Raw genomic sequence first — 12607 nt, forward strand, 5'->3', positions numbered from 1 at the left:
AAATAAAATGCTTCTGTAGGGCAAAGGGCTCCATGATTTGAACAAACAGAAGCTTACAGAATGAGAAAAACATTTCTACTTTACATTTGATAGATGGCTAATATCCAAAATACATAAGTAACCAAGAAACTAGATATCAAAAATTAAACAAAAACAAACAAACAAACAAAAACCTGCATAACCCATTTAAAAAATAGGATCCAGTTCAAAAGAGAATTCTCAATAGAGGAAACTTGAAAGGCTGAGAAACACTTAAAGAAGTTTTCAACATCCTTAGCTGTCAGGACAATTCTACATTGCGTTTCCATCTTATACCTTTTAGAACACTTAAGATCAATAGTACAAGTGACAGCCCATGTGAGCAAGGATACAGAATAAAGGAAACTTCCATTACTCGTGGGAGTCCAAACTTGTACAGTCACTTTGGAAATCAGTATAGAAGTTCTTTCAAAATCAATCTCTCTCAAGATCCAGAATTACAACTCTTGGCCATTTATCCAAAGGACACTTTATACTATCACAAAGATACTTGCTCAATCATGTTCACTGCTGCTTTGTTCATAACAGGCAGAAATTGCAAACAACTTAGATGTCCCTCACCAGGAGAATGTATAAAGAAAATATAATGTTTTTTTTCAGAACTGAGTATTACTCAGCGGTTAAATAAAAATGATATCATGAAACTTGCAGGCAAATGGATGGAATGAGGAAAAACATCATCCTGAGTGAGCTAACCCAGACCCTGAAAGATGTGCTATGTATTCACTGATATGTGGATATTAGCCATCAGGAAAACACTTACAAAATTACAATCCTTAGACCCTAAATATCTAGGAAAAAATAATGGACTAAGTAGAGACACATATATTCTCCTGCGAGGAAGAAATGAAATAGAAATGTGTAGAGTTGGGGTGAGAGGATTAGGTCAGTGTCAGGGGAGATAGGTTAGAGGGAAGTAATGAGGAGAGGCAGCCAGAATTGAGGAGTTTCCAGAGGTATTATGAAAACATAGTGCAGTGGAAACTTCCCCAAATTAAGAAGACTATCCTAGTAAAGTCTCAAAATAATTAGGGAGACAAATTTCCAACTCATCATTTCTTGTCAACAAAGAAATATTTTACTACAGAAAATGTTTACAATTGTGTTGTTGGCCAAAGGCATCCCATGGGAATCAAACAACTCGTGCTTTCACAAAGAAAATAGATTGTTCTTCACAAACTGACAACACAGCCCCATTGCTGAAGACAACAGTTACATAACTCATTAAATGTGGCAAGGCTGATTTAGTGCCTGCAAAGAAACTTCACTACTGTGTCCTAGTGTCTTTGGTCTGAGAAGGTAATCTGCAAGTTACTAAAAGAAAATGTTAAGCACCAACTCACACACAATCCATTTTGATCTACACTGCTGTTCTTACTAAAGGATGTGTTAGGAAAATGGTAACATATATCTTGTAGGAGTAGCAAACCAATGTCTGATTTAACTTATGTCACACTATAGAACATGGAACCTACTTGGGTGACTAAGAAGCAGGGACTAGACAATACAGAGACCAATGTTAAAACTAAAAACTAGTGATCTTAAAAAAAAAAGAGTTAGTGATAAAATGACTCCTGATGTTATTTTGTTGTATTCATAGATTCAGTGCCTTATTCATACAGCATCAAAGAAGTTTCCTGTGCAGAAAATCGAAAACATATAAAAGACCCATAGCCTAACATTACTCCGATAGGGATAGAGAGCTTGGAACACACTGCTCTAAATGGGATGTCTCTATCTTATCTCTATCAATTCTTCCCCTTTGAGCTCTGGAGACTCAATGGAAAAGGAGCCAGAAAGAGTGTAAGAGACAGAGGAGATGGAGGATACCAAGAGAACAAGTAAGTTTCTTAGATTCAACTGAGAAAACCTCATGTGCACTCATAGAGAGTGATGGAGCAAGCTCAGGGCTTGCACAGGTCTGTACCAAGGTCCTTTGTGTATATATTAGACATCTCTCCTTAGTGTTTTTATGGGACACCTGAGGGTGTGAATGATAGGTTGTCTGATTATTATGCCTTTTTTTAAAAGATCTTTTCCTTTTGTTGGGTTAACTTGTTCAACTTTTATGTGGTGGCTTTTGTTTTATCTTACTATATTTTATTCTACTTTTTTATGTGTTGTTGTCATCTCCTTACATGTTTAATTATTTTTTGTATGATTTTTCAATGCCAATTATCTAATTTGTCTCTTAGGTAAGGTGATATATATTATGTTTCTTAAATAAGCAAAGTATTTATAGATTAGACATCAAAATCATTTATTATTTGATAACTAAATTTTTACTTTTATACAGGCAAATGTATATACATGCATACCATATACATTTTATTTGCATTTATGTTTTTAACTTCATAATAATTGCTTATAGTTCGTGGTAAGAGTTTTTATTAAATTTGTCTGTAATAGCATATGAAACCTAACTTAATTTTTAATGTCTTCGATGTCTTTATTACAAACTCTAGATTATTTTCTCCAGTCCTTTCAGAATGATCATTGCTAACAGCATTCACCAGGGAGGCTGTGGATTACTGTACGATAACACTTCTACTGAGGAGCACTATGTGTTGATCATTGAGTCAGCTAGTGACTGAAACAATGCCAAAATCATCAGGTGTGGCCTGCTGAACCATGGGATTTACCAGTGGTCTCTGTATGAAATTCTCAGGAATTTCAGGAACTATAATAACTTAAAGAGTGAAGGCTATCCTAAAGAAGGCAACTGCATTCTGCTCTTATTATTGCTTTGTAATCCCAGTGTTTTAATGTATAAAAAAGGAATTATCTATTCTGACCATCTTGATTTAGTGTAAATTCCAGTAAAATTAACATTTCTGACTCTAAACTACATGTCTGAAAAGTAATTACAACGTTGAAGCAGACAAGTTCTAAAGCCCATTCCAGTTAATAAGCATATATATTTCATAAAGACGTTCAACAAGTTATGCATCTGTCAAGTTTTAGCCAAGCCTGTTATTTCTCTGAAATTCATCTGTGTATAAAAAAAACCTAACTCTGCCAGGTAAAGATAGGTCTTTCTAACATTTGCCAACTGGTCACTAATTAGTTCCGAGAGTGTACAATCTATTTTGTATTCTAAGTTTTCATACCTGTATTGAGTAATACTAACTGAGGCTTCCATACTCCTTAGAAAACAAAACTCAAAAGTTTTTCTCAAGGATGATTTATAAAACATTAATTTTGGTCTCTAATTCTACAGGAAAATAAAAGAAATATCTCAAAGCCAAATGATAGATATATTGTCTTTTTTCCTTGTCAATTTCTCTTATTTTCTTAATTTTTAAATTAAAATATTACATATAATACACTTCATTGGATTCTTTCCCCAGACTCTTGCCCTCTTCTCCACCAACCCATCTTCATGTAAGGGATTTTTAGTAATCATCTGATCAGAATTGAGAGCTGCAAATAATCTTAAGTACATGAAGAACATAGCATGCTGTCAATCTATTCCCTCAACATAGCCATTGCAAGCTGTTATATAGTATATACAATGTACTGGCTAATATTAAAATTTAATATATTTTATGTGAAAAATCGGTAATAATCATGGAATAAATAATTGATTAACTTTTAATCCAATGTCTATAATTATTAGAACATAGAAACTAAAGAACTGATATAGACCAGGAAAAGAACTCAAAGCCAGACCGATTAATGATTTTCACAACGCCTAAGTAAATGAAGTCACAAGCAACCTTCGTTTTATGAAGGAAATGAAAGCAGGCTTCATTTTTAAAGCTGAAGTTTGCACACACAATGACTATGTGCCATCTTGTGGTCTGATGGAGAGAACACATAGTTCTGCAGGATGAAAGACTTAATGATCTGCTAAATGACTCCTCTCTGTCCTAGAACTGTTCTGAGTAGACATGAACATAACACTGCTTATGGTAGGTAGATCTGAAAAGCAACCTAAATACACCAGAAATTTTACTAACAATTTGTTTAATCTAACCCTAAATTTATTAGTTAATTTTGCTAAATTTAAAATTGTGCCTGTACTGACACATCAGCAATTAATAACACAAACTGCTTCTGCAGAGGACCAAGTTCTCCCAAGAACACCCATGTCACATAGCTCACAACTACTACTGATTCCAGCTGCCCTGAGTTTCTGGATTCCAAAGGCACCTGCACTCATATTGTATACATGTTGCCTCCTATCCCCAGACAAAATACATTCATTTAGCTGAAAATATAAAAAGATATTAAAAATAAATGAAAATGTATTCTATGCTGATCAAATGACATTCATATAGTATTTATTACAGCATAAAGTTAGAATGTACTCAACACTGAATCAAAGCATATTCATGTGGCTTATATCTTTTTTCCCTTTTTTATTTCAGTTAGAAACAAGCTCGTTTTTCATGTCAATCCCAGTTCCCTTGCCCTCCCCCCCTCGCCTGCCCCATCACCTTTCTGCTCCCTAGGGAGAATGAGGCACTCCATGGGGGATTTTGAAAGTCTGTCACAGCATTTGGAGCAGGGCTTATATCTTTATATTAGATTCGGTTGTAGAAAATAGTGAGGAATCCAAACAGACACCATTGTCATTACAAGTGGACAGACTTTATTAGATCCTGCTGAATTACTACTTGACTTTTTGGTCACATGGAAATTAGCCAAGCTCCTTCAAAGTAAATATTCATCTACACTTTTCTTCCTGGGTTACTTTAAACTACAAAATACACCATAACTAGATACGTTCTAACACAAATAGAGATTGTTGAGGACTATAAATCTAAACAAGTTCTGTGCTTCATTTTTCTCATAAAAGTAATCATGACAGTCAGCATGCCAATCATATATCAGCCAGCAATGCTGCTCTATTATACACACTTTCAAAAATGTGCTTCTCAAAAGAAGGAAGGAATAGTGAAACTCAGATTGGTTTCCTGCCCATAAGTATATTTCTGATATTTTTAATGTAGATATGATTTTCTCAGTAACATTACTTTCTAATGCAAAAAGTACACATTTCCCCATTTCCATTTTAAGTTGAAAAATGCTTCTGTTCAAAATATATATGCATTATATATATAAAATTTAAAATGTTTAAAATTGTCACTTGCTATTCATTTGCATTCATAAGTAGCAAAGGCAAATGCATTCAAATAAAACAGAAACTGGAGTTACAGTAAACATGCTCCTATATATTTATTTCTATGTGGAATGAATATACGATTATCTCAACTCTTCAGATACTTCGTTGTTGTTTTTTGTTTTTCTTCAAGCAAGGATGCAGAAAGAAGGCGTGGCCTTCAAATATTACATGATTTACTTACAATCAAGCCACTGTTTGCTTGCCTCTTTTCTCTGCCATCGATCGTTCTGTAGAAAATCCCACCTGGATTAAACTGAGTACTCCAGACAATCACATTTCTTTGATAATATACATCCATCCCTGTTATTCTTGAATTATGTTCAACATGAGAAATCTGCTGATGACCGCCACTGTAGTTGAATGGATATACAAAACCCAGGATGTCAGTGTCATTAGCTATGTAGATAGCGTGATCTTCAGAGCCTGCAGATTATTATAATAAAATACAAAATAGAGGAAATTTTAACTAGAGCAAAATAAATGATGTACTTTAAATTATCTTGAATTGTTATTATCTATACAGTTTCTCCCAAAGTGAAAATCAGCGTGTTTTATACCATTATTTGTTCTTCATGATGTTCGATTTCTGTTTAACACTATACTAAAGTAATCTATAGTACTCACAGTTTTTCTAAGTATGAAACTAATTTATATGCATAAATTAGGACTTTGAAAAGGATGTCTCTGATAAGTCACAACATACTGTGTCCTAATGTTTTGATTCTTGGTGTTTAGATGCTTTCCTATGTACTCATATAACTTAAAGCAACTCTGGATGTTTATTTAGTGGATGTACCTGAATAATTTCTACTTCTAGTTAAAAAGAAAATCAAGATAGAAAAAAGTACTTTTTCATGCGTACATACAACTTCGTATAACTTGAACTGTTGAAGCCTTTTTAGATTTTTTTCAGGGTTGGTAATTCAACCCAGGCCTTTGTACAAACTTCATCACTAAGTTAGATTCTGTCCTACTTTTTATCATTTAAACAGTTTCACTCTTTGTTATGATAAGATTTTGAAATTTCCTACTTTTTACAATCAAATGGAAGAGTATATCCTAAATTTTGACATCTGTAACAGACTAATAACATTTTCATATTGATTGAAAGATAAAACCATGTGAAAATAATAATTAAAATCTAAAGAAATTGAGTTGCATATACAGTTCTTGAAAATAGCCATGATACCAATAATAGCACATGTTGAAATGTAGTAGAACTCATCATGCTTATATACAAATGGTATGCCGAATTGTGTCACTTTCATTCACATTTTGAATCACTCAATTTGATAATATACAATGCATTTAATAGTCTTAATATTTCTCAGTGCTTACTATCTTTCGATATTGTGTTAATTCTTTCTTAATTTCTTACAGAAATCTTCATTTATAAATGAACTGAGACTTAGAGACCTTGATAACTTCCTCCAGGTCAGGTAGTGTGGAAACTGAAGTGATAGAATGTAAATTTAAGTACACCTAGAACCATTCCCATACATGATACACAACATCAAACTATTTTTCTCATGCAAATACAACTTATTAAGAATAACATGTAGCTGAGAATATTAAAGCTATGTGACTTTGTAAAACTACATGAGCAATAAAATCTATATATTCGGTAATCTACCACCCATACATGTTGTTTAAGTTTTTTCTTTTTAAAAAAACTGTATTAATAAGTTGAAAAGATATGAATTTAGTAATAAGATTCAAACTTTAAATAAAAGGTCCCACACAAAAAAGGTCCTCTCATTGTCATCCTAATCCTTATAGCTTCATTTGCATATAGTGGTACAATAATTTCTTACATTAACTTAAACAAAACCGTCATTGGAAACACTGTATTTAGGCAGCCAGACTTGTGTGTGAACTTTTAATTCAACTGACAAATGACTCCAAACATAAAGTAATTTTTTCTTCTATCTTTAAAAATTCTCTATGTAAGCCATTTTGACATAGTCTATTTAAGAAGCTAAGGTAGGGATCAAGTTCTAGTGGTAGACCACACTGACTTAATTCATATATTATAAAGAGCTCACGAAGGAGACTTTGAAAGTTTCCAAAACAAAGAAATGATATTTTTAATTAAATGAAAATACATTGCAGGTTTCAAAATAGAAAGTCACATTGGTTGCCATTAATAGATAAATATATCATATTACTATGAGTCTTTTGCTAAAATGCAAAATTTTCCCCATAAGATATTCATGACAAAAGTGAAATAGCTTTATAATTACCTTACCTTTTGCTACACAGCTGTTGTTTTTTTCTTGGAAGTTCTGGTCACAGACACATTTAAATGATCCTTGAGTATTTACACAGTGGTGAGAGCATACACCAAACACCAGGCATTCATTGAGATCTACGAGAGAAAAGCTCACAGTCCATCTTCACCATTGTGAGATAAGGACTATTATGAGAGCTAAATAGAAACTTTGAACACCCATCTGCAAATACACAGAGCTAAGCCAACAATAAGTTTAAAAAGCGATGTCTGTGATTTGAGACATGCCACTGAATTAAGGGCCTAAGTAGAGCTGAGAACTGCTAAGTTACAAGGTCAGGTGGAATATTGGCCGTACGTTTTCCTCCTCTACTCTCACGTATATCCCTCTGCTTCCTACATCTTTTGTATTTGCACTGATTATGTAATAAGACTTAAAGGTACATTCTTGTCTCAAATTAGCGTTGCCATGGTAGGGTAACTGTCTCTTGTTCAGCACTCTCCAAAGTTGAATGCTAGAAAGAGCCATTCTCAATGATACCTGCAGATGACACGGTGAAAGTTTCCACTCAACTTTGTATATTCTGTTGCCTATGCTATTACACTTCACCAAGGACACTTGAGACATGGTGTCAACAAGTTTCTGTGTTTGGGTGAATACATAAACAGAAAATGAGCATTTACTGTTCTTTAGGGAATATTATTCAGGCATGAAGCAAAATGTATTATATCAAAACATAATCATCTAAATTGTAACAGATTTTTTTGCTTTGTTTAGGGCATCAGCTGTTTCTACAGCTTACCTTTGGTAGAGTCTATGCTAAACCTGTGTAGTTCAATAAGCTTTTATCTCCCCATTTATCCACCTTAGACAACTTGAAAACCCTGACTTTTTAAAGTGGCATTCTGATTCCACACATGCATCATGACTACAGAGAATCAGTAAAGGATTTTCTGTTTCTCTTCTGTGTTCTGGACTTTCAACACTTTGGTTACTTCAACTAAAGTGTTGTAAAATTAATACAAAACAGAAAATTTTATACTCTTTTTATACAAGCTAGTGAAGGGACCTAACAAAATAGACAAATAAAAAAATCTCAAAATCATGCTTTTTTCTCTTCAATATCAAATGGAAATTGTTTTCTTTGCTATTAAAATGTATTTATTGTAGACACAAATTTAATTAATGTTAGAATTGACTTGCATATATAACAAAAGCATATAGAAAGAAGGAAAATATGGTTATTTTAAATGACAAATTATAGTTGTGGTCATATTTCCCTTGCAATAGAATAAAATGAGAAAATATTATGAACAGAATTTCTAAAGTTAGTAAACCTACTTTACGCTGGAAACAGCCTACTATTCAGATAACTTAGGTAATTAATATAATTAGAACTAAAGTCAGAAGACAGTCTCTCTTTCGTTATATGTGTATATATTACATGTAACTGATAGACACAGTAAGAAAAAGAAAAATGGTTTTAAATAAAATAGAGAAAACTTAGTTTACCAAGTTTATAGTACCACAAGGTAATAAGAAAAGAAGTCACATGAACTGACTACTCAAAATGTATAGAAAGAGACCATTTATCGTTTGTGTGAGTAAAATGAATTATTTTTTCATATTGCCTGATAAATTGTAAAGTCATTTTTAAACAAGGAATTTAAAGAGATAGGAGCTAGAAGAAAAATTATTTTATTATGTTTATGGGGCTATGGAAATGGCTCATTGGATAGAGTGATGGACATTCATGAGAACCCCAGTTTAGATGCCCAGGCTATACATAAAATGCTAGTCAACACAGAACACACCTGTAATTCCAGAACTTGGAATAGAGAAGAGGATTCCTGAGGCTTGCTGGCTAACCAATCTAACCAATTACTGAAGTTCAAATTCAATAAGAGATTTCATTTCACACAAACAAGGTGGAGAGACACAGCGGGATGATGTTGATCTCTAGGCTCCATGTATGAACAAAGACTCATATACGTACATGAAACAAAATTATTTTAAAAACTAACAAAAGAACTTCTATTTAACATGAATATGCCAGACAGATACCTGAGATTATCTCAAATTATAATACCATGTGAATGGGTACTATAAATGCTTTTACCAGAGAAAATTGCAAAAAAAATGTATACATTTGGTATTCGTATATAACTTACTCAATATTCCCTCTTTACTACATGCAAAATTTTTACATGATAACAATCCAGTTGACAACAAATCATTTAGACAGTGACTTAGAGTTTTTAAAGTCATATTATAACGGATTGTTTAAAAAATGATGCTAGGACAAAAGCTTACAAGTTTCTCAAAGTAAATTATCTGTCACAGCATGACAAATGCCACTGTCAAGAGAAATGAATCTTCTAAAACATATTTTTTCATGAAAGGAGTCTAATACTCTGATAGTTCTTAACCAATAAATTCATCATTTGCATTTCAAAACAGAATTGCTGTGACACAATTGAAATTCCTGCTGGTGTGAATTTGTTCCCAGAAGCTTTGTAGTCTCAGGGGTGGTTACCTTAGCTGTGAAAACAAACAGGCTCATTGCCACAGATCTCTCTCTCTCTCTCTCTCTCTCTCTCTCTCTCTCTCTCTCTCTCTCTCTCTCTCTCTCGTGAAACGGTAGCCCATGGATATACAAAGCTTTTATGAAAATCACTCCCTTGTTACCTTACCACTGAGCAGCCTTGGGAATCTGTATAAGCCAAGGAGTTGAACATTTGAGTGCAAGCTTTTGAGGAAATTTACTCTACCTTCACACTGCCTGCTTTTCATGTTTCTCCGAAATCCAGGCTTGCAGCGACAGAAAACAGATGTTTTTATTTGATTACAATATGCATCATCTCCACATGGATTCCCATTGTCCTCACAGGTGTGGTCACTGAGACCTAGAATTCAAGGATAGTAGAATCAAAACTAAGATGACTCTGGTTTTTACTTGGGAGTTTATTTTTTAATTTGAAATTGTGTTTATTACATGGAAAATTTCTATTAAAGATGCTACTTTTCTTTGCATTCTTATAAAGTGAAAAGAAAAAGACTGAACTCATTAAATAGAGCAGAGAACAGCTGATGATGCTGACATTACAGCTGTTGTCAAACCACACTACATTCTAAAACTGAGTAATGAGTCTGTGGTTGTCCTCAAAACTCAGCATCAGAAAAATATTTACCTAGCCTCCATCCTTCTTCAAGGGCAAGAACCTCTCCTAGAAATGACCTTAGGATTGTTACTACTTCCCTACAGATCAATCCATCATCGACTAACATGTTACTCCAGTCTAAAGACTAAATTTACAGCTTCATTCAGGACATACTAATAAAAAGCAACATCAGAGTGGAAAACAAGGTTACAAACTTATTAGAACAAAGCAAAGCATCCCTGCAATTTTAACACAGTAGTTTCAATGTCATTTCTTATCTTCCTGTAGGGAAAGTATTTTAAAATGCAAATAAACCAGATGAGTGTTATTATGGAGTAAACAAAGTGGTGTGTCCAACATGTATCAACTGATCAAATTTCAGAAAAGATTACAATATTAAAAATTAAATTTGAATGATATATCCTTGCTGATACTCACAAAATTTCCAATTAATTAAAATATAATCTAAGATATTCATGGTAAAATTAAAAGGTTCTACCTCATAGTCATAAAATTAAGTGATGGTTCAAGTAATGCTACTTCAGCAAAGTACACTGTGAAGAATTGTCCCCCTACAAGAGTAATTTCATGTTAGAACAGCTGCCTTGCTCTACTCCCTTATTAGAAACTGCATACTCTTTGTGCAGCCTTGTTCATCTGAACCGTCTCCACAGTCATCGAGCCCATCACATTGCAGCTCCATGGGGATGCACATTTTGTTACCGCAAGCAAACTCATCCTTCTTACAAGGCTTGGCTTTGGATAACAGTTCACCTGTGTAATCATTGACAAAGTGGGTTAGTCAGTATTTCATACCATAAAACTGAACATAGTGACTGAGCTCACAATGTGCTCTAGAATACACTAAATGCTATGAAAACATGGATATTATATCTCAAAGTTTAAGTTCTAGGACCTACATCAAACAGATTTTCAGAGTTTTGGAATTTAGAAAAAAATTAAATATTTCCTATATTAAATGACACACAGGTTTGTGATAAAAATGTATGAATATTTCCCAAGCAGATTTTTAAAATAATGTATACATATTTTTATTTCTTGTTTTAAATTTCATATACTATATTTTGATCATATTCATTCTCCTTCCCAACTGCTCCCAGATCTTTTCTACCTATTTACCTGCTCAACTTCATAATCTCTCTATTATTTAAATGAACAAATAAATAACAAAACAAGATAAAAGAAAAACAAAATGTCCTGTTTGTCTTGGCCAATAATTCCTTAGCATGGAGCCTGCCCTGGGGTGTGCTTGATATTTTCAATGTAACTTCTTTGAATATAATGGACTTTTCCTCTTCCAGCAGCTATCAATTGTGCATTTCCTGTTGACTTGTAGAGGGATTTCCACTCCCTGGAACTCTCTGTGCTTTGATTTTGTCTTGCTTGAGCTCGTGTAGAACTTATGCATGCTGTCATGGTCAGAGAGTTAACATGGACATATGCACCATTGTCTGGAAAACACTGTTTCCCATAAGTCACCCATCACCTCTGCGTTTTACAATATTTCTATTTCCTCTTGCACAAAGATCTCTGTCTTGAGAGGGAAAGCATGTTATGCACAACCTACTTTGAGTTGATCATTTTGTTTTCTCTTATTATCTGCATATTGATTAGTTGTGGGTTTCTATATTAATCACTGACTATTCTAATAGAAACTTTTCTGGAGAGGATTGAAAAATGCACTGATCTTTGGGTCAATATCGTATTATATTGTTATGTGCATTTAGCACAATTATGGCAGTGGTTTCACCATCACATCCATGGCCTATCCAGCCTCAAATTCTTAACCTTCTTGAGAATATTAGTAATGAGTACTGCCTGGTAAGTTGAGCCATAAGTCTAATTTTCAAAAGTGGTAAGTTACTTTCATAACTTCTGTGCCACTGTAGCTCCAATGGTCTTACCTTGTCAGTCTGGCCATTATTGTAGCTTTAGATTTAACATCTATATATTGGTTGATGATCAGTTTTACTGTTGATAGTATTCGTAGTACTGTTCACTACTATGAAAGTTATCCAGTAGGA

General features: G+C 33.6%; 1 protein-coding gene across 6 annotated transcripts in view; it reads right to left on the minus strand.

Moving 5' to 3' along the window:
- The window catches only part of Lrp1b (LDL receptor related protein 1B), a 1890041-nt gene that overhangs the window by 113546 nt on the left and 1763888 nt on the right, over positions 1-12607 (minus strand). For 5 of the 6 annotated variants that reach the window (XM_040745299.1, XM_040745298.1, XM_040745301.1 and 2 more), the window contains 4 exons: positions 11199-11336; positions 10173-10307; positions 7419-7538; positions 5352-5593 (listed from right to left, as the gene is read on the minus strand). In XM_040745299.1, coding sequence (XP_040601233.1) covers positions 5352-5593; positions 7419-7538; positions 10173-10307; positions 11199-11336 — 635 coding nt within the window. Of the gene's footprint in view, positions 1-5351; positions 5594-7418; positions 7539-10172; positions 10308-11198; positions 11337-12607 lie in introns of those variants that run through there. The other variant, XM_040745302.1, reaches the window with a different exon arrangement.

Source organism: Mesocricetus auratus, unplaced genomic scaffold, assembly GCF_017639785.1.
Source record: "Mesocricetus auratus isolate SY011 unplaced genomic scaffold, BCM_Maur_2.0 Super-Scaffold_100004, whole genome shotgun sequence".
Classification (NCBI taxonomy): Eukaryota; Metazoa; Chordata; class Mammalia; order Rodentia; family Cricetidae; genus Mesocricetus; species Mesocricetus auratus.